The 23,129-nt window shown below is 51.4% G+C and overlaps 1 protein-coding gene across 1 annotated transcript in view; it reads left to right on the plus strand.

The window, feature by feature from the left end:
• The window catches only part of ZBTB40 (zinc finger and BTB domain containing 40), a 172,292-nt gene that overhangs the window by 81,726 nt on the left and 67,437 nt on the right, over nt 1–23,129 (plus strand). The window contains exon 13 of the mRNA XM_075329390.1: nt 5,426–5,559. Within this exon, the coding sequence (XP_075185505.1) occupies nt 5,426–5,559 (134 nt within the window). The remainder of the gene's footprint in view (nt 1–5,425; nt 5,560–23,129) is intronic.

Consider the following 23,129-nt stretch of genomic DNA (forward strand, 5'->3'; position numbering starts at 1 on the left):
CCCCCGGACCTGCCAGTCAGGAGAGGGGCGGGACGCTGGCCACGTCTGCGAATCGGTCACGCCGGCCGCTGGGACTGCGGCGCGGCTGGCACTTGTGGTGCGCCGGGGACTTCAGCGCGGCCCGCGCTTTTACGGCGGCCGCGCTGATAACTCGAGTCCCCGGCTTTTGCGGCCTGCTTCCGTTCGTTCCCGCCCCCAGACCTGCCAGTCAGGAGAGGGGCGGGACGCTGGCCAGTGCATCAGCGCCGAGGGCTGGAGTCGTTTTTTACATACTCCAGCCCTCACAATCGGCACAGAGGGGACACTGTTTCCCGCACTTTTGTTTGGGAACTCCCACGGACCGCCCCTCTCCACAGACGCCGGCAGCCATTCCTGCTGACACGCTGAGCTGCAGAGGGGAGCCGGGGAGACCCAGACAAGGAATTCTGCAGCCTCTTACCCGCTATTCAGCGGGCGGTAAGCAGCCCTCAGGGCTCACCCCCTCTTGTGCCAGTAGTATTCTTAGTATTTTGTTTCTACAAATACTTGGTATTACATAGCGCTGGTCGCCCTTTGGCTATAGACTCTCTCACATTGCAGAGAGCCAGCAGCATGTCGTCCGTAAAACGCAAGGGTGCCAAGGCACAGACATTATATGCTTCCTGCACCGCATGTGGGACTTTTCTACCGGCAGGCTCCACGGACCCCCATTGTGTGCAGTGCTCGGCCCCTGCGGCGCTTGCACAGTCGGGACCTCTGCTGGACGTGACCCAGGGTGTACCACCTGTGAATGCTGTCCAGGTGACAGGAACTGAGTTTGCAGCTTTTGCTGACAGAATGTCTCTCACTATGTCACAAATTCTTGACACATTGCGAGCTAGGCCTGTACTTCAGGCCACGGACACTGTGCAATCATTGCCCCCTGGTCCCCCTCAGCTCCAAGCTCCGGGACGGGCATATACACCTCAGGGTGAAGACTCTGACTCGGACGATGGGCCCGGGCAGCCTAAGCGGGCTCGCTATGACGGGCCTTCACATTCATCTCAATGGTCAGGATCCCAGCGAGATGACTCTATGGGTGATGAGGCGGACGTAACTGATCAGGATTCTGATCCTGGGACCGCTCTCAATCTAGATACACCAGATGGTGACGCCATAGTTAATGATCTTATATTTAACATCAATAAGATGTTAAATATTTCCCCACCAGCTCCTCTTGTGGAGGAGTCAGCTTCGCAGCACGAGAGAATCCATTTCAGATACCCTAAGCGTACTTTAAGCACTTTTCTGGACCACGCTGACTTTAGAGACGCAATCCAGAAACCCCACGCTTATCCTGAAAGGCGTTTTCCTAAACGGCTTAAAGATACACGCTATCCTTTTCCCCCTGAGGTGGTCAAGGGTTGGACCCAGTGTCCAAAAGTGGATCCTCCAATTTCCAGGCTTGCAGCTAGATCCTTGGTTGCAGTTGAAGATGGAGCGGCACTTAAAGATGCCACTGACAGGCAGATGGAGCTCTGGCTGAAATCCATCTATGAAGCGATTGGAGCGTCATTAGCGCCTTCTTTTGCAGCCGTATGGGCACTCCAAGCTATCTCAGCCGGGCTTGCGCGAGTTGACTCCGTCACACGTGCATTTGCCCCGCAGGTAGCACCATTGACCTCGCAAATGGCGGCATTCGCGTCGTACGCGATTAATGCTGTTCTTGACGCTACAAGCCGCACGGCAGTAGCGTCAGCCAACTCCGTTGTTTTGCGTAGGGCCCTGTGGTTGAGACATTGGAAAGCAGATTCTCATTCCAAGAAGTGCTTAACCAATTTGCCTTTTTCTCGTGACCGATTGTTTGGAGAGCGTTTGGATGAAATCATCAAACACTCCAAGGGTAAGGACTCATCCTTACCGCAACACAGACAAAACAGACCCCAACAGAGGAAGGGTCAGTCTGGTTATCGGTCCTTTCGAGGACCGGGCAGGTCCCAATTCGCCTCGTCAAAAAAGACTCAAAAAGACCAGAGACGCTCAGATTCTTGGAGGTCTCAGTCACGCCCAAAAAGGACAGCCGGAGGAACCGTTGCCAAGACGGCGTCCTCCTGACTTGCGGTCTCCGATTCCCACACCCGCGGTCGGTGGGAGGCTTTCCCACTTTGGCGACATCTGGCTGTCACACGTCAAAGACCGTTGGGTGAGGGATATTCTGTCTCACGGGTACAGGATAGAGTTCAGTTCTCGTCCGCCAACTCGTTTCTTCAGAACTTCTCCACCACCAGACCGAGCCGATGCTCTGTTGCAGGCGGTGGCCGCTCTAAAGGCGGAAGGAGTGGTGACCTCCGTCCCTCTTCAGGAACAAGGTCACGGTTTTTACTCCAATCTGTTTGTGGTCCCAAAAAAGGACGGATCGTATCGGCCCGTCCTGGATCTAAAGTTGCTCAACAGACACGTAAAAGTCAGGAGGTTCCGGATGGAATCCCTACGCTCCGTCATAGCCTCAATGTCTCAAGGAGATTTTCTAGCATCAATAGATATCAAAGATGCGTATCTCCACGTGCCGATCGCACCAGAGCATCAGCGTTTCCTACGCTTCGTCATACACGACGAACACCTGCAGTTCGTAGCGTTACCTTTCGGTCTGGCAACAGCCCCCCGGGTCTTCACCAAAGTCATGGCAGCAGTAGTAGCTGTTCTGCACTCGCAGGGTCACTCGGTCATCCCGTATCTAGACGACCTGCTTATAAAGGCACCCTCTCAAGAGGCATGCCAACACAGTCTGAAGGTGGCACTAGACACTCTCCAGAGTTTCGGGTGGATTATCAACTTTCCAAAGTCTCATCTAACCCCGACCCAATCTCTGACTTATCTTGGCATGGAGTTTCATACTCTCTCAGCGATAGTGAAGCTTCCACTGGACAAGCAGTGCTCGCTACGGACTGGAGTGCAATCTCTCCTTCAGAGCCAGTCGCACTCACTGAGGCGCCTCATGCATTTCCTAGGAAAGATGGTAGCAGCAATGGAGGCAGTCCCGTTCGCGCAGTTTCATCTGCGCCCTCTACAATGGGACATTCTACGCCAATGGGACGGGAAATCGACGTCCCTCGACAGGACTGTCTCCCTCTCTCAGACTGCCAAGGACTCTCTGCGTTGGTGGCTTCTCCCCACCTCATTGTCACAGGGAAAGTCGTTCCTTCCCCCGTCCTGGGCAGTGGTCACGACGGATGCGAGCCTATCAGGGTGGGGAGCGGTGTATCTCCACCACAGGGCTCAGGGGATGTGGACTCTGGAAGAGTCCACCCTGCAGATCAATGTTCTGGAAATCAGAGCAATCTATCTTGCCCTGCGAGCCTTCCAACAATGGCTGGAAGGCAAGCAGATTCGGATTCAGTCGGACAATTCCACGGCGGTGGCGTACATCAACCACCAAGGGGGAACACGCAGTCGCCAAGCTTTTCAAGAAGTCCAACGGATTTTGACGTGGGTGGAAAGCAGAGCGTCCACCATATCCGCAGTTCACATCCCAGGCGTGGAAAACTGGGAAGCAGACTTTCTCAGTCGCCAGGGCATGGACGCAGGAGAATGGTCCCTTCACCCGGACGTGTTTCAGCAGATCTGTTGCCGCTGGGGGACGCCGGACGTCGATCTGATGGCGTCACGGCACAACAACAAGGTCCCAGTTTTCATGGCACGGTCTCACGATCACCGAGCACTGGCGGCAGACGCCTTGGTTCAGGATTGGTCGCAATTCCGACTCCCCTATGTGTTCCCACCTCTAGCATTGTTACCCAGAGTTCTCCGGAAAATCAAGTCCGACTGCCATCGAGCCATACTCGTCGCTCCAGATTGGCCAAGAAGGTCGTGGTACCCGGATCTGTGGCATCTCACGGTAGGCCAACCGTGGACACTACCAGACCGTCCAGATTTGCTGTCTCAAGGGCCGTTTTTCCATCTGAATTCTGCGGCCCTGAACCTGACTGTGTGGCCATTGAGTCCTGGATCCTAGCGGCCTCAGGTTTATCTCATGAAGTTGTTGCCACAATGAGACAGGCTAGAAAACCATCCTCAGCTAAGATCTATCACAGAACGTGGAAGATATTCTTAGCGTGGTGCTTGGCTCAAGGGTTTTCTCCCTGGCCATTTGCATTGCCAATTTTTCTTTCCTTCCTGCAGTCTGGGTTGGAAAAAGGTTTGTCGCTTAGCTCTCTTAAGGGTCAAGTCTCCGCGCTATCCGTATTCTTTCAGAAGCGCTTGGCACGGCTTTCTAAAGTACGCATGAACAAGGTTCTCATTGCTCTCCAGAAGCCGCCTTTCGAGCCTTTGAAAGAGGTTCCTCTTTCTCGGCTTTCACAAAAGGTAGTTTTTCTTGTGGCGGTCACGTCTCTTCGAAGAGTGTCCGAGCTAGCGGCGTTATCTTGCAAATCTCCCTTCCTGGTGTTTCACCAAGACAAGGTAGTACTGCGTCCAATTCCAGAGTTTTCTCCCAAGGTGGTTTCTTCCTTTCATCTCAATCAGGATATCACTTTGCCATCTTTGTGTCCGCATCCAGTTCACCAATTTGAAAAGGGTTTACATCTGTTGGACCTGGTGAGAGCACTCAGGATTTACATTTCTCGCACGGCGGCTCTACGCCGTTCTGATGCGCTCTTTGTCCTAGTCGCTGGTCAGCATAAGGGATCGCAAGCTTCCAAATCCACCCTGGCGCGGTGGATCAAGGAACCAATTCTTCACACATACCGTTCTGCTGGGCTTCCGATTCCATCTGGACTGAAGGCCCATTCTACCAGAGCCGTGGGTGCGTCCTGGGCATTGCGGCATCAGGCTACGGCTCAGCAAGTGTGCCAGGCGGCTACCTGGTCGAGTCTGCACACGTTTACCAAACACTATCAAGTGCATACCTACGCTTCGGCAGATGCCAGCTTAGGTAGACAGGTCCTTCAGGCGGCGGTGGCCCACCTGTAGGAAGAGGCTGTCTGACAGCCCGTTTCATGTGGTATCTTTTTACCCACCCAGGGACTGCTTTTGGACGTCCCACTGTCTGGGTCTCCCAATTAGGAGCGAAAAAGAAGAAGGGAATTTTGTTTACTTACCGTAAATTCCTTTTCTTCTAGCTCCAATTGGGAGACCCAGCACCCGCCCTATTTTGTTCTTAGGGTTTCGTTTTTCGGGTGCACATGTTGTTCATGTTGTTTCTTAAGTTCTCCGATCTTGTTATCGGATTGAATTTGTTTTTGAAACTGTTATTGGCTTTCCTCCTTCTTGCTTTGGTACTAAAACTGAGGAATCTGTACTCCTACGGGAGGGTGTATAGCCAGAAGGGGAGGGGCCTTACACTTTTAAGTGTAGTTCTTTGTGCGGCCTCCAGAGGCAGTAGCTATACACCCACTGTCTGGGTCTCCCAATTGGAGCTAGAAGAAAAGGAATTTACGGTAAGTAAACAAAATTCCCTTCTTTCCAACAGTGATGAACAGAGAGAATGAGTTGGCCGAGGTTTTGGTTCACCACAGCGAGTTAATAGCACAAGTGTTCAGACACTGCGATGTTCTCAGCTTTGTGTCGCCCGACGATGACGCTTTGAACGACTTGGTAAAACAGGTAAACGCTTGTCTGGTAATCGCAGCCATCTTGTGTTTTCAGTAGCTTGTGAATAGTTACATCGAACCCCATTCATTTCACCCATAACCTGAATTATTATTGTGATCCCATCACAGCAATGAGGAGAGAAGTGAAGGGAAACTCCAAATATAATTCATTTCAGGCTGATTTTAAACAATTCGGACTACGGAGACTTTCAACTCTGATCACTTTTGCCATGTTGCTTTCCATCAAGGCTTCCGGTAGAAGGAAAGAATCACAGTGTGCAATGGTCTCACCGTGACCTAACAGCTCTTCTTCCCAAGAGCAAAAATGGCATGTTTTTTCTGCAGGTGTCTGCACCACAGCACATATGTAACAAACCATTTTATACTCTCCTTCCATGGGTCCACCGGCAAGTCTACTCCACTGCTCCTGGTTCCTGGCATTGCCTGTTGCATTGGCTGTCAACGTAATGTCAATCAGTGAGCTAAGCGGCTCTGCCAGTGTACACAGGTTGCCCCCTTTAAAGCTGCTGAGCTCACTGATTTGCTGCTGAATAGTTGTGACTTTAGTGACGCAGCCAATGACAGGCAGCGATAGAGACCCTCCGGTGGATCCAGGAAAGTGGAGTATAGCGTATCCAGTGTAGAAATTTAATTAAAAAAGAACAACCCCCTTTATCACCTCTGCCTTATTCAGCACTGTTATCTCTGCCCGCAGTGGCCTATTGCACTCTGTTTCTCAATTTAGGAAGTAAGAAAAGGTGGCTAAAATGAAGAGGTAAACTAAACTAGGTAGAAACTAATTCCTGGAGTGATCGCCATGGATGTATGAGGGTTTATTCTGTGCCCGCTCAGTCTCTGTCAGTTGCGAGCAGTGCAGATAACGTCAGGTCTACGCACACGTGATGTGTGCACAATTGACAGGTGTCATTGTTGGGGGAGACCGCTAAGGAGTCTTCAGGGTCACAGAGATGGATTCCAAATCAAATCTGCGCAGATGTATGTATGAGACAAAATGGCCACACAGACGTGTGTCTATTCGGGAGAAGCTCAATGCTCTTCTAACCCGTATATTGTAAAACAATCACAGTTATGCAATTGAACATTTGACCTTGAAGCGGGAACAAGAAGTAAGAGATAAAGCCCCAGCTTCACATCCCAGCTGGTGAGAACCAACATGTTATGAATACTACTTTGTTCATTGTACATTTTGGCTTGATCATCTAGTTAACACATTCCTGATCACACATCTTAAAGTTATAATGGCATCTATGTGATTGTCATACAGACATACAGATAATTATGCAACGACATCTATGCTTTGATTATATACACACACAGATCATCTTATTACTTCCGGACAAACAGCCTACAGCCTGGGCGGTGTGATACCAATGTGATATGACTGAGGAATGAGTGTGATTAGATAGGGATCATCATCAAAAGATAGTGATCACAGGTATTATTTGATCCATCCAAAATTCAGTATCGGAGAGATGTCCTCTGGCTGACCCTATTTCACTGTGACAAAGCATACGTGTTAGACAGGTCTTGAACAAACCACCATTATGAGGAAGTAACGTTTACAGTTCCATTTACAGGAAGCTCGTGGTTAGCTTAAAACATGTGTAAGGAAACTGGCATGTAAAATTTACGGCTCGTTGCAATATCTCCAGGAAACTGTGGTCGGTCACTGGTCAACTGGCAAAATGTGCAGGAAGCTACTGGTGCCCACAGCAGCTTGTGGTCAAGTTACATGAACATGGCTCAGCTGTCACATGCTGGTCACCAATTCACCACTCAGTGCACACGACGTACAAAGTTTCCTATAAAAATACCGGACTCACTTAATGAGATGGGGACATTTCCAGGACGCTCAAAGTGGACGCACCGCTCCTGTGATATAGAGGCCGGATTGTTTTCCCTTCTCAATAATAGAGTCCCTCCGATGAGAAAAGGAATGCTACAACAAACGGTAATGTTGATGCGTATTTCAATTATTGTATAAGATTCTATGACTATAAAGTAGTGCTAATGCCTATGTACCATTGACTGTTCATGTGCTATTAAAAGAAATAGTATCTTGCTATAAGGAATCTTAGTATTCGTGCCTGATTAGGATATCAGTGAGCGCTTCGTAAGTCCGGACTTTCAGCCCCCTTTTCTTTGTCGCTCCATTGGGAGACCCAGACAATTGGGTGTATAGCTTCTGCCTCCGGAGGCCACACAAAGTATTACACTTTAAAAAGTGTAACCCCTCCCCTCTGCCTATACACCTTCCCGTGGATCACGGGCTCCTCAGTTTTATGCTTTGTGTGGAAGGAGGCACACATCCACTCATGCATTCTCATACTAGTTATGTCGGTTGGAAGAAAAGAGGGCCCCCACGGGGCCCCCGGCATGTTCCCTTCTCATGTCCCCACTACGTCGGCGGTGTTGTTAAGGTTGAAGTACCCATTGCGGGTACAAAGGCTGGAGCCACATGCCGTCTCCTTCACCATCCCTTAGCGGCTCTGGGAGAAGTGGGATCCTAAGCGGTCATCCATTTACTGGGACCGTGCTCCCTCCGCAGCCCCTGTGGGAACCTGCCAGACCGGAGTCTATTCAACCTCAGGGACCGGGCCCTGCAACTCTAAGGTACTCTGTGTCCCCATTGGGGACTGTGCAGGGAGCACACCTTCTTCCCGGAAGCTGCGGCAGCTGCTGAATTGAGAAGGCCGGCGGACTTCCGCGCCGACCGTGCCTGCTTGTCGGGCGCGGTCTCAAATTTAGTCCCCGGCTTCATCGCGGCCTAGTCGCAAAAATCCCGCCCCCGGGCCTGCCTGTCAGGGGTAAGGGCGGGATTACCGACCTGACGTCGGATGTGAGGGCTGGAGCATCCTGCATGTTTTCCTCCCCCCTCACTGATCACTGTGGGGACCCCAGATTCCCGCACTTTCCTGGCGCCGCCCACGGCTCCACTCCTCCCCTGAGAGCTCCGGCAGCCATTTTTTGGCATTCTGCCGGTGGAGGATTCCCAGTGAACAGCTCTGCAGCTCCGTGGGACCTAAGGCAGGGAATCTGGAGGACACACTCCCGGTCCCGGTGCTGGTCCCCCTAGGGTGCTGGAATAGATTATATATATATATATATATATATATATATATATATATATATATATATATATATATATATATATATATATATATATATATATATATATATATATACACGTATCTGTTCAGTCGGGCTGTATACCCCTTTTTTCCCATATACCCTCAGTGATCACTCTCCTAGGAGACAACAGCATGTCGTCCACAAGGAGCAAAGCTGTTAAGGCACAGGGTTTTTTTGCGGCCTGTACCTCTTGTGGGGCTATGTTACCTGCGGGTTCCACCTACCCTCACTGTGAGCAATGCTCGACCCCTGTTTCGCTTGCTCAGCCGGAGCCTCGGTCACTAGTGGTCCCCTCGGCTCATGTAGCCCCCCCTGCTCCCCCTGTCCAGGCGGCAGGGACAGAGTTCGCCTCTTTTGCTGAGAAACTCTCTGAGTCACTTTCACAATCCATGGCTCAGTCTATGGACAAATGGTCTGCCAAGCTGCTAGAAGCTTTGCAGTCCAGACCGGTCCTTTCATAGGCCCCGGCCCCTGTTGGATCGTTGCCTCCAGGCCCCTCTCGGTCCGCGCCGCAGCGCGCTCCCAGGTTTGCCCCTAGGTCTCAGGTGGAGGACTCCTGCCCGGACCACAGTCCTAGACCGGCTAAGCGGGCTCGCTGGGAATCTTCCCCGACTTCTTCACGCTGCTCGGGTTCCCAGCTTGAGGACTCGCTGGAGGATGAGGCGGACGTCGCAGCTCAGGGCTCTGACCCTGACGTCGCCCTTAACCTTGATACACCTGAAGGGGACGCCTTAGTGAATGATCTTATCTCGTCCATCAACCAGGTGTTGGATCTCTCTCCCCCGCCTCCTACTGTAGAGGAGTCGGCGTCTCAGCAGGAGAAACACCAGTTTCGGTTCCCCAAACGTACACGCAGTGCGTTTTTCGATCACTCTAACTTCAGAGACGCTGTCCAGAAGCCCAGAGCGGTCCTGGACAAGCGCTTTACTAAGCGCCTCACTGACACGCGTTACCCCTTCCCATCTGAAGTCGTTAAGGGTTGGGCTCACTGTCCCAAGGTGGATCCTCCAGTCTCAAGATTGGCAGCTAGATCCGTGGTATCGGTTGCAGATGGCTCATCGCTAAAGGATGCCACTGACAGGCAGATAGAGCTCCTGGTGAAGTCCATCTATGAGGCCACGGGCGCGTCTTTTGCCCCGGCCTTTGCAGCCGTGTGGGCACTCCAAGCTATCTCGGCTTGTCTGGCTGAGATTAATGCTGTCACACGTAATTCTGCTCCGCAAGTTGCGTCTTTGACCTCTCAGGCGTCAGCCTTTTCATCCTACGCCATGAACGCAGTCCTGGACTCTGCTAGCCGTTCAGCTGTAGCATCCGCTAACTCTGTGGCAGTCCGCAGGGCCATGTGGCTGCGCGAATGGAAGGCAGACTCGGCCTCCAAGAGGTTCTTAACCGGTTTGCCGTTTTCTGGCGACCGCTTGTTTGGCGAACGATTGGATAAGATTATTAAGGAATCCAAGGGAAAGGACTCCTCCTTACCCCAGTCCAAACCTAAGAGACCTCAGCAACGAAAAATACAATAGAGGTTTCGGTCCTTTCGTCCCTCCGCCAAGCCCCAATCCTCTTCGTCCAGCAGGCCGGAGAAAGGCCAGAGGAACTCCTATGCGTGGCGGTCCAAGTCACGCCCCCAAAAGGCCGCAGGAGGCACTGCCTCCAAGACGGCCTCCTCATGACTCTCGGCCTCCCCTAGCCGCATCCTCGGTCGGTCGCAGGCTCTCCCGCTTTGGCGACGCCTGGTGGCCACATGTTCAAGACCGATGGGTGAGAGACATTCTGTCTCACGGTTACAGGATAGAGTTCAGCTCTCATCCTGCGGCTCGTTTCTTCAGATCCTCTCCGCCCCCCGCTCAGGCCGACGCACGATGTCACAAGGAGACTTCCTAGCATCGATCGACATCAAGGATGCTTATCTCCACGTGCCGATCGCACCCGAACATCAACGTTTCTTGCGTTTCGCCATCGGGGACGAACACCTTCAGTTCGTGGCATTGCTTTTCGGCCTGGCGACAGCCCCACGGGTTTTCACCAAAGTCATGGCATCCGTCGTGGCGGTCCTGCACTCTCAGGGCCACTCGGTGATCCCCTACTTAAACGATCTCCTAGTCAGGGCCCCTTCTCGGGTGGCGTGTCAACAAAGCCTTCCCGTCGCTCTGGCGACTCTCCAGCAGTTCGGGTGGATCATCAACTTCCCGAAATCCAAGTTGACACCGACCCAATCACTGACTTACCTCGGGATGGAGTTTCATACACAGCCAGCGGTAGTCAAGCTACCGCGGGACAAACAGCTTTCTCTGCAGGCAGGGGTGCAATCACTTCTTCGGAGACAGTCACACCCCTTAAGGCGCCTCATGCACTTCCTGGGGAAGATGGTGGCAGCTATGGAGGCAGTGCCGTTCGCGCAATTCCATCTACGGCCACTCCAATGGGACATTCTCCACAAATGGGACAGGAGGTCGGCTTCCCTCGACAGGAACGTCTCTCTATCCCTTGCAACCAAGACGTCACTTCAGTGGTGGCTCCCTCCCAATTCTCTATCGCAGGGAAAATCCTTCCTACCCCCAACCTGGGCTGTGGTCACCACGGACGCGAGCCTGTCAGGGTGGGGAGCGCTTTTTCTCCACCACAGGGCTCAGGGAACCTGGACTCCGATAGTCTTCCCTTCAGATCAATGTTCTGGAGATAAGGGCAGTGTATCTAGCCCTATTGGCTTTCCATCGGTGGCTGGAGGGCAGGCAGATCCGTATCCAGTCGGACAACGCCACTGCCGTCGCATACATCAACCACCAAGGCGGCACTCGCAGTCGTCAAGCCTTCCAGGAAGTCCGGCGGATTCTGCAGTGGGTGGAAGCCACAGCCTCCACCATCTCCGCAGTTCACATCCCGGGCGTAGAAAACTGGGAAGCAGATTTTCTCAGTCGTCAGGGCATGGATGCGGGGGAATGGTCTCTGCACCCAGAAGTGTTTCGAGAGATCTGTCGCCGCTGGGGAACGCTGGACGTCGATCTCATGGCGTCACGGCACAACAACAAAGTCCCGGCATTCATGGCACGGTCTCAGGATCACAGAGCTCTGGCGGCGGACGCGTTAGTTCAGGATTGGTCGCAGTTTCGACTGCCTTATGTGTTTCCTCCTCTGGCGATTCTGCCCAGAGTGTTACGCAAGATCAGGTCCGACTGCCGTCGCGCCATTCTCATCGCTCCAGACTGGCCGAGGCGGTCGTGGTACCCGGATCTGTGGCATCTCACGGTGGGTCATCCGTGGGCGCTTCCAGACCGCCCAGACTTGCTGTCACAAGGCCCGTTTTTCCATCTGAATTCTGTGGCCCTCAACCTGACTGTGTGGCCATTGAGTCCTGGCTCCTAGCGTCTTCAGGGTTATCTCAGGATGTGATTGCCACCATGAGACAGGCCAGGAAGCCAACGTCCGCCAAGATCTATTACAGGTCTTGGCAAATCTTCTTATCCTGGTGCTCTGATAACGGTTTTCCTCCATGGCCGTTTGCCTTACCCACTTTTCTTTCATTCCTTCAATCCGGAATGGACAAGGGTTTGTCACTCTGCTCTCTCAAGGGCCAAGTATCGGCGCTCTCCGTATTTTTTCAAAAGCGCCTAGCCAGGCTTCCGCAGGTCCGCACGTTCCTGCAGGGAGTTTGCCACATAGTCCCACCTTACAAGCGTCCGCTGGAACCCTGGGATCTTAACAGGGTGCTAACGGCTCTTCAGAAACCACCTTTCGAGCCGCTGCGGGATGTCTCTCTATCACGTCTTTCGCAGAAGGTGGCCTTTCTAGTGGCAGTCACGTCACTCCGGAGAGTGTCTGAGCTTGCAGCGCTGTCATGCAAAGCCCCCTTCCTGGTGTTTCACCAGGATAAGGTGGTTCTGCATCCGGTCCCGGAATTTCTCCCTAAGGTGGTATCCCGTTTTCATCTCAATCAGGATATCTCCTTGCCTTCATTTTGCCCTAATCCAATTCACCAATGTGAAAAGGATTTGCACTCTTTGGATCTGGTGAGAGCACTCCGGCTCTACGTGTCTCGCACGGGGTCCCTGCGTCGTTCAGATGCGCTCTTTGTCCTTGTCGCTGGCCAGCGTAAGGGTTCGCAGGCTTCCAAGTCAACTTGGCTCGGTGGATCAAGGAACCGATTCTCGAAGCCTACCGTTCTTCTGGGCTTCCGCTTCCTTCAGGGCTGAAAGCCCATTCTACCAGAGCCGTGGGTGCGTCCTGGGCATTGCGGCACCGGGCTACGGCTCAGCAGGTGTCAGGCAGCTACGTGGTCTAGTCTGCACACTTTCACGAAACACTATCAAGTGCATACCTATGCTTCGGCAGACGCCAGTCTAGGTAGGCGAGTCCTTCAGGCGGCGGTTGCCCACCTGTAAGAGGGGGCCATTTTCGGCTCTTTTTATTGAGGTATTCTTTTACCCACCCAGAGACTGCTCTTGGACGTCCCAATTGTCTGGGTCTCCCAATGGAGCGACAAAGAAGGGAATTTTGTTTACTTACCGTAAATTCCTTTTCTTCTAGCTCCTATTGGGAGACCCAGCACCCGCCCCTGTTCCCTTCGGGCTGGTTGTTCTTTTGTGTACACATGTTGTTGATGTTGAATTGTTCTTTTGGTTCATGGTTTTCAGTTCTCCGAACATCCTTCGGATTGAATTTACCCTAGACCAATTTATAAGTTTTCTCCTTCCTGCTTTTGCACCAAAACTGAGGAGCCCGTGATCCACGGGAGGGTGTATAGGCAGAGGGGAGGGGTTACACTTTTTAAAGTGTAATACTTTGTGTGGCCTCCGGAGGCAGAAGCTATACACCCAATTGTCTGGGTCTCCCAATAGGAGCTAGAAGAAAAGGAATTTACGGTAAGTAAACAAAATTCCCTTCTTTAGGAGAATTTAGCAAGACATAAATTGGCGTAGGCGGCAGGATTACTTCTATAAGAAGTAATTAACAAATTTTTGTAATTTTAGAAATTAAAAACCTATATGTGCATAGTGTCAAAATGTTCAGAAAACGTAACGATAATGTTAAGGAGGTTGTTGTGGAGATCCCCGGCTGGACTGAGGCTCCCTACAATCTTATAGCACATGAATTGGTCAATTGTGGATTGGCAGAACAATGGCAGGATAAGCTCAAGTGTAGTGAACCTACTGATGTTGTGAATGTACTCAGTAGTGTCCCTGTGAAAGCAGGTGATGTAGTGTCTTGTGGATTGGCAGAAGAATGGCAGGATAAGCTCAAGGGTAGTGAACCTACTGATGTTGTGAATGTACTCAGTAGTGTCCCTGTGAAAGCAGGTGATGTAGTGTCTTTAGGATGGCGCATCTGGATTTTGGGAAGTGCATATAGCGTGATGCATTAGTGTAATCTAAAGATGCAGAAGAAATGTTCCCAGATGAAACAAAAGTTGATAGAATTAGGTGGCCAGAAAACAGTTCTGGAATGTAATAAAGGACTGTTGAAGGATAAATTGGAACATTATCAGAATGTGGCAGAAAAAGCTGCCGTAAAAATTGCTCAAAATAAGTACAAGAAAAGAAGAGAAAAGGTAAATAAAACCAAAGTACATAAAAGTATCGCCTCAGCTTCTATAAACTGGGATCCCGATACTTGGGATGGGAATGTGTTGGATTCATCTTCATCATCTGATGAGGAGGATTACCTTAAAGGGAGGATTCAGGCTAACCCAGTAAGGAGGCGCCTAGAGAGGACAGAGAATGAGATCATCCGGGAACATGTCCGAGATGGTCAGGGAAATCTGCAATATGACGAAGATGGTAATGCCATCACAAATGAGAGAATGACTCCTCATGTAAAAAATCGAGTAACCATTGAAGATTACTCTCAGGGAGAAGTTGATAGCATTTTAACACAGTTTAGTCAAAAAACAGGAGAAGGAGAAATTCCCTGGTTGGTCAGGGTGCACGATCTCTGAGGAGGTGGAGTGCACTTTGACGCCGGAGACGTGGAAAAATTTGTCACCATGTCTCGGGACCCAGTAATTTAGAGATCAATAAAAAATTATTTCTTCGGCGCTCTATTGGGAGACCCAGACGATTGGGTGTATAGCACTGCCTCCGGAGGCCACACAAAGCAATTACACTAAAAAGTGTAAGGCCCCTCCCCTTCTGGCTATACACCCCCAGTGGGATCACTGGCTCACCAGTTTTCGGCTTTGTGCGAAGGAGGTCAGACATCCACGCATAGCTCCACTGTTTGTAGTCAGCAGTAGCTGCTGGCTCTATCGGATGGAAGAAAAGAGGGCCCATATAGGGCCCCCAGCATGCTCCCTTCTCACCCGCGGTTGGTGCTTGTAAGGTTGAGGTACCTATTGCTGGTACAGAGGCTGGAGCCCACATGCTGTTTTCCTTCCACATCCCCTGGAGGGCTCTGTGGAAGTGGGATCTTGCCGGCCCCCAAGCCCTGGGGCCGGGCTCCATCCACAGACCCATAGAACCTGCTGGATTGGGAGCGGGAGTGCCGTTCAGGGACAAGGCCCTGCAACTTTCAGGTACTCTGTGTCCCCGGCAGGCACGGACACTCTCAGGGCTTGCTGAGCGTTGTAGTGCGCCGGGGACAGTGGCGCTGTACGCTGGGGGTTAGGTCACTGCAGCTTTGCTGAGTGACGTTGTGTGTTGGGAACTACTGCGCCGACCGCTCCTGGAGCGGCGGCGCAGCTGCGACTTGTGGTGCGCCGGGGGCTTTGCGCCGACCGCGCTTTTACGGCGGCGGCGTTTTTAACTTTAGCCCCCGGTTTCTGCGGCCTAGCGCCGCTTCGTTCCCGCCCCCACCCTGTCAATCAGGGTAGGGGAGAGACGCTGCTCAATGGCAGCGCCGAGGGCTGGAGCCTTATTTACATGCTCCAGCCCTCTCACTAGGCACAAGGGGAAGCAGACTTCCCGCTCTTCGTCGGTGTACGCCCAGGGCCCGCCCCCCCTCTCCACAAGGACGCCGGCAGCCATTGCACATGCGATCTGGCTGGGGAGAGGCAGCAGGCTCTGGGAGACCCAGACTAGAGGGATTTCTGGCGACCACACACCGCTCCTAAGCGGGCGGTAAGCTGCACAGTAGTGCTGGCCCCACTAGTGCCTCAGTGATATATTAGTGTACTTTTTTCTTGGTACCAGATATATATATATATAGTTGCACTGTAAGGTCGCTTCTTGGCTGCACACCCTGTACTGCTCTGAGGAAGCAGCAACATGTCATCCGCAAAACGCAAGGCTGCCAAGGCACGGGCTGTGTACACTGTTTGTACTGCATGTGGGGCTGATCTACCGGCAGGCTCCAATGATCCACATTGTGTGCAATGTTCAGTCCCAGTGGCACTTCGTCAGCCAGAGCCTATGGTGGTGGTAGCCCAGGCAGAGACGCCTGTGAACCCTGCCCCGGTGACGGGGACAGACTTTGCAGTGTTTGCGGATAAAATGTCTGAGGCTATGACAAAAATCCTGGAGACCTTGCAGGCCAGGCCAGTTCCTCAGACCATGGACACTGCTGTGGCTATGCTATCTGGTCCCCCTCAGTTGGAACTAGTCCGTACTTCGAGGGGGTCTCAAGCATCACAAGCTGAAGTCTCTGACTCAGACGACAGTCCCAGGCAGCCTAAGCGAGCTCGCTGGGAAAGACCCTCGACGTCATCACACTGCTCAGGGTCTCAGCGAGAAGAATCTCTCTGTGATGAGACTGAGGACGGTGATCAGGATTCTAATCCTGAGGCCCCTCTCAATCTGGATGCCCCTGATTGTGACGCCATGGTTAATGACCTTATATCGGCGATTAATAGGCTGTTGGATATTTCTCCCCCAGCCCCTTCTGCAGAGGAGGCAGCTGCACAGCAGGAGAAGTTCCATTTCCTGTATCCCAAGCGTAAATTAAGTGCTTTTTTGGACCACTCTGACTTCAGAGAATCAATCCAGAAGCACGACGCTCATCCAGACAAGCGTTTCTCTAAGCGTTCTAAGGATACCCGTTATCCTTTTCCCGCTGAAGTGGCCAAACGCTGGACCCAGTGCCCAAAGGTGGATCCCCCAATTTCCAAACTTGCGGCTAGATCCATAGTCGCAGTAGAGGATGGCGCTTCACTTAAAGATGCCAACGACAGACAGATGGACCTTTGGTTGAAATCTGTCTATGAAGCTATCGGCGCGTCCTTTGCTCCAGCATTCGCGGCCGTGTGGGCACTACAAGCTATTTCAGCTGGTTTAGCACAGGTGGATGCTATCATGCATCCAGCAGTGCCGCAGGTGGCGTCCCTAACCTCGCAAATGTCTGCGTTTGCGACCTATGCTATCAATGCTGTCCTAGAATCTACGAGCCGTACCTCTATGGCGGCCGCCAATTCTGTGGTTTTGCGCAGAGCCCTATGGTTAAAGGACTGGAAAGCAGATGCTGGTTCCAAAAAATGCTTAACCAGCTTGCCATTATCTAGGGACAGACTGTTTGGTGAGCCATTGGCTGAAATCATAAAACAGTCCAAGGGTAAGGACTCTTCCTTGCCACAGCCCAGAGCAAGTAAACCTCAACAGAAAAAGTGGCAGTCGAGGTTTCGGTCCTTTCGAGGCTCGGGCAAGCCCCAATTCTCCTCGTCCAAAGGGACTCAGAAAGGACAAGGGAGCTCAGATTCCTGGCGGGCTCACTCACGCCCCAGGAAAGCAAATGGAGGAACCGCTCCCAAGGCGGCTACCTCATGACTTTCGGCCTCCTCCCTCCGCATCCTCGGTCGGTGGCAGGCTCTCCCGCTTTTGCGACATTTGGCTGTCACAGGTCAAGGACCGGTGGGTAACAGACATTTTGTCTCGCGGGTACAGAATCGAGTTCAGTTCTCGGCCTCCACTTCGGTTCTTCAGAACCTCCCCACACCCCAACCGAGCAGATGCCCTGCTGCAGGCGGTGGACTCTCTAAGAGCAGAAGGAGTCGTGATCCCTGTTCCCCCTCTGGAACGGGGGCGAGGATTTTACTCCAATCTCTTTGTGGTTCCAAAAAAGGACGGCTCCTTCCGTCCTGTTCTGGACCTAAAACTGCTCAACAAGCATGTGAACGCCAGGCGGTTCCGGATGGAATCCCTCCGCTCAGTCATTGCCTCAATGTCCCAAGGAGATTTCCTAGCATCAATAGACATCAAAGATGCTTATCTCCACGTGCCGATTGCTACGGAGCACCAACGCTTTCTGCGCTTCGTGATAGGAGACGAACATCTTCAGTTCGTGGCTCTGCCATTTGGTCTGGCGACAGCCCCCCGGGTGTTCACCAAGATCATGGCAGCAGTGGTAGCAGTCTTGCACTCTCACGGACACTCTGTGATCCCTTACTTGGACGATCTACTGGTCAAGGCACCCTCTCAGGAGGCATGCCAACTCAGCCTGAATTTTGCACTGGAGACTCTCCAGGCGTTCGGGTGGATCATCAACTTCCCAAAGTCAAATCTGTCACCGACCCAATCACTAACGTATCTTGGCATGGAGTTTCATACTCTCTCAGCGATAGTGAAGCTTCCGCTGAGCAAGCAGCGGTCACTACAGACAGGGGTGCAGGCTCTCCTTCAAGGTCAGTCGCACTCCTTAAGACGCCTCATGCACTTCCTCGGGAAGATGGTGGCGGCAATAGAGGCGGTTCCGTTTGCGCAGTTTCATCTGCGTCCACTTCAATGGGACATTCTCCGCCAATGGGACGGGAAGTCGACATCCCTGGACAGGAAAGTCTCCCTTTCCCAGACGGCCAAGGACTCTCTGCAGTGGTGGCTCCTTTCCACCTCGTTATCACAGGGAAGATCCTTCCTACCACCGTCCTGGGCGGTGGTCACGACAGACGCGAGTCTGTCAGGGTGGGGAGCAGTGTTTCTCCACCACAGGGCTCAGGGTACGTGGACTCAGCAGGAGTCCAGCCTTCAGATCAATGTTCTGGAAATCAGAGCAGTGTTTCTTGCCCTACTAGCCTTCCAGCAGTGGCTGGAAGGGAAGCAGATCCGAATTCAATCGGACAACTCCACAGCGGTGGCATACATCAATCACCAAGGAGGGACTCGCAGTCGGCAAGCCTTCCAGGAAGTCCGGCGCATTTTGATGTGGGTGGAAGCCACGGCCTCCACCATATCCGCAGTTCACATCCCCGGCGTAGAAAACTGGGAAGCAGACTTCCTCAGTCGCCAGGGCATGGACGCAGGGGAATGGTCCCTTCACCCGGACGTGTTTCAGGAAATCTGTCACCGATGGGGAAGGCCGGACGTCGATCTAATGGCGTCCCGGCACAACAACAAGGTCCCAACATTCATGGCACGGTCTCGCGATCAAAGAGCGCTGGCGGCAGACGCCCTAGTGCAAGATTGGTCGCAGTTCCGGCTCCCTTATGTGTTTCCACCTCTGGCACTCTTGCCCAGAGTGCTACGCAAGATCAGATCCGAATGCAGCCGCGTCATACTCGTCGCTCCAGACTGGCCGAGGAGGGCGTGGTATCCGGATCTGTGGCATCTCACGGTCGGCCAACCGTGGGCACTACCAGACCGACCAGACTTACTGTCCCAAGGGCCGTTTTTCCATCGGAATTCTGCGGCCCTCAACCTGACTGCGTGGCCATTGAGTCCTGGATCCTAGCGTCTTCAGGCTTATCCCAAGGGGTCGTTGCCACCATGAGACAGGCTAGGAAGCCCACGTCTGCTAAGATCTACCACAGAACGTGGAGGATATTCTTATCCTGGTGCTCTGCTCAGAGAGTGTCTCCCTGGCCATTTGCATTACCTACCCTTCTTTCTTTCCTCCAATCTGGGTTAGAAAAAGGTTTGTCGCTCGGCTCCCTTAAAGGGCAAGTCTCGGCGCTATCCGTCTTTTTTCAGAAGCGTCTAGCACGACTTCCTAAGGTGCGCACGTTCCTACAGGGGGTTTGCCATATAGTTCCCCCGTACAAGCGGCCGTTAGATCCATGGGATCTGAACAGGGTACTAGTTGCCCTCCAGAAGCCGCCCTTCGAGCCTCTGAAGGAGGTTTCACTTTCTAGACTATCACAGAAAGTGGCTTTTCTGGTAGCGATCACATCTCTTCGGAGAGTGTCTGAGCTAGCAGCGTTGTCTTCCAAGGCTCCCTTCCTGGTCTTCCACCAGGACAAGGTAGTGCTGCGCCCCATTCAGGAGTTTCTCCCGAAGGTGGTATCCTCTTTTCATCTTAATCAGGATATCTTTTTGCCTTCGTTTTGTCCTCATGCAGTTCATCGGTATGAGAAGGAATTACATTTGTTAGATCTGGTGAGAGCACTCAGAATCTACATTTCCCGCACAGCGCCCCTGCGCCGTTCGGATGCACTCTTTGTCCTTGTCGCTGGTAAGCGCAAGGGGTCGCAGGCTTCTAAGGCCACCCTGGCTCGATGGATCAAAGAACCAATTCTTGAAGCCTACCGTTCTGCGGGGCTTCAGGTTCCATCAGGGCTAAAGGCCCATTCTACCAGAGCCGTGGGTGCGTCCTGGGCATTGCGACACCAGGCTACGGCTCAACAGGTGTGCCAGGCAGCTACCTGGTCGAGTCTGCACACTTTCACCAAACATTATCAGGTGCATACCTATGCTTCGGCGGACGCCAGCCTAGGTAGAAGAGTCCTGCAGGCGGCAGTTGCCTCCCCGTAGGGGAGGGCTGTCTTGCAGCTCTAACATGAGGTATTTCTTTACCCACCCTGGGACAGCTTTTGGACGTCCCAATCGTCTGGGTCTCCCAATAGAGCGCCGAAGAAGGGAATTTTGTTACTTACCGTAAATTCCTTTTCTTCTAGCTCTTATTGGGAGACCCAGCACCCGCCCTGTTGTCCTTCGGGATTTTTGGTTTGTTTGCGGGTACACATGTTGTTCATGTTGAACGGTTTTCAGTTCTCCGATGTTACTCGGAGTGAATTTGTTTAAACCAGTTATTGGCTTTCCTCCTTCTTGCTTTTGCACTAAAACTGGTGAGCCAGTGATCCCACTGGGGGTGTATAGCCAGAAGGGGAGGGGCCTTACACTTTTTAGTGTAATTGCTTTGTGTGGCCTCCGGAGGCAGTGCTATACACCCAATCGTCTGGGTCTCCCAATAAGAGCTAGAAGAAAAGGAATTTACGGTAAGTAACAAAATTCCCTTCTTTGTTGATCATAATGAGCATGGTACTCAAAACTTAATCGTGATCTTAGCCCATGCTTTTCTGGACAAATACCCATCAGAAGCAGACTTTCCTATCAATGATAAACCTTGGTATACCTTAAAAGATGGTATGGAAAGGCTGAAGGAGCAAGCAATGAGGAATGCTCTTCCTCTTTTGGGAATGGATGATGATTATCTCCAGTACCCATTGACAGCCAGCATAAGAAATCGGCTGGTTAAACATGCTCCTCCAGCATACAAAACAGTTATTTTAACCTTAACTGTAGTGCTGACTGGAGAATCAATCGGTGTAGTTCTAGGGAGGATGAGGGAGTTACAGGATATGGGACAGTGGGATAAATCGTTCCCTGGAGGCCACAGTAAGCCAAACAATCCTGATTGGAAAGAGAAATCAGTAGGGGAGGTCCCACGGGTGTGTCGCAAAGACATGTTCCAGGCTTTGCTTAAAGCCGGGATCAATAAGGAAAGGATTGATGGAAAGGAGACAGGAGAATTATGGAAGCTGTACAAACAGAAAGTTCTATCCAAAAGAAAGTGACCACTACAAATGTAGAGGGGGGCTCAAAAACCCCCAAGGTTAAAGAAATCAGAAGGAAAAGGGGGAAAACCCCCAAAGAAAGTGTCTTGGGAAGATTTTCAGTCAGTTTATCCATTGGAAGAACTGGCTGCAGCCGTGGCCACAAAGGTCACGGATGGAAGGGCTAATACACAGACTGAAGTCTGTGTAAATGAAAGTTCAGAAGGAAGTGATTTACCATAGGTAGCCAGCCAAGCCCCCCTTTTGATAAAAAGGGACAAACGTCCCTACGTCAATCTTAGCACATATTGGAAAGGGGGAAATGTTCAAAGAGTCCCAGCTTTGATTGACACGGGGGCTGAGGCTTCTTTAATTCATGGAAACCCAGAAAAATATAAAAGGACCTCTAGTAAAAATTAGGTGGTCAAGTGATCACCGGGTTTCAGACACAAGTAGCTTTGAAGATAGGTAATTTACCTATCAAGAAGTATACGGTACTGGTAGTTCCTATACCAGAATATATTTTGGGAGTTGATGTCCTAAAAGGGATGACTCTTAACCCCAAAGGAGAATTTTCCTTCTGTTAGATTAAGTCTTGTCATAAGGAAATGCGACCAGTGGTGGTGGGCAAAGTCAAAATGCTCCCTGTACATATACCTCCAGCTACAAAAATGTTAGCTATGAAACAATATCGAATACCAGGAGGTCACAGAGAGATAGGAGAAACCATTAAAGAATTGGTAGAAACTGGGGTAATGCGCCCTACTACTACCGCATGGAATAATCCTGTCTGGCCAGTTAAAAAGAGTGATGGCTCCTGACGCATGACAGTTGATTATAGGGAGTTAAACAAGAGTACTCCTCTGACAGCTGCAGTTCCGGATACAATAACGATTGTGGAAAATATTCAGACTCACTCCGGAACTTGGTATGCAGTAATTGATTTGGCAAATGCTTTCTTTACCATACCTATAGAAGAGAAGGCTCACGATCAATTTGCATTCACTTGGTTAGGGAGACAATATACCTTTACCAAGTTACCCCAAGGATGGCTACCTAGCCCCACAATCTGTCACCGGACGGTGGCAGAGCATTTGGATGGATTCGATCTACCATCAGAAATGCAGATCTCACATTATATCGATGATATAATGATACAAGGACAAGATGAGCAAAGTGTGAAAGATCAATTGACAAAAATGGTTGCTCATATGAGGAGTAAAGGATGGTAAATCAATGATGCCAAGGTTCAAGGACCGTCTCAGGTGGTAAAATTTCTAGGGATTCAGTGGAACAAGGGGCACAGAGATCTTGCCCAATGCCAGACAGAAAATTATTAATTTTCCGGTCACTAAATCCAAACAGGAGACTCAGTCTCATATTGGATTGTTTGGTTTTTGGAGACAACATATCCCTCATTTGGGGCAAATGTTGGCTCCTTTGTACAAAGTAACGAGGAAAAAATATGAGTTCCACTGAGGAGAGGAACAGCAAAATGCGTTTGAGGTGGTCAAGGAAGTGTGGCAAGACACTGAAGAGATTATTCAATCTACCAAGACCACTGTATTTCATGTCGATGCTCATGTCCCTACTAACTAACTCGAACGATTGTTTCATTCAGAAGCAGATAAAGCAGCAGCCATCAGACAAATCAGTCCAACAGTTGACAACGAAAAAAGAGGCATGGTTGCAAGGTACAGCTGTTTGGGCACACCAGACAGAGCGACACCTTATTCCGCAGGTTTAGACCTCAGTAAATTGAAAACTGTCGTGGTACCCCCAGGTAAGGTAAAACCAATTTCAAC

This window comes from Anomaloglossus baeobatrachus, chromosome 11 (genome assembly GCF_048569485.1).
Source record: "Anomaloglossus baeobatrachus isolate aAnoBae1 chromosome 11, aAnoBae1.hap1, whole genome shotgun sequence".
NCBI classification, from domain to species: Eukaryota; Metazoa; Chordata; class Amphibia; order Anura; family Aromobatidae; genus Anomaloglossus; species Anomaloglossus baeobatrachus.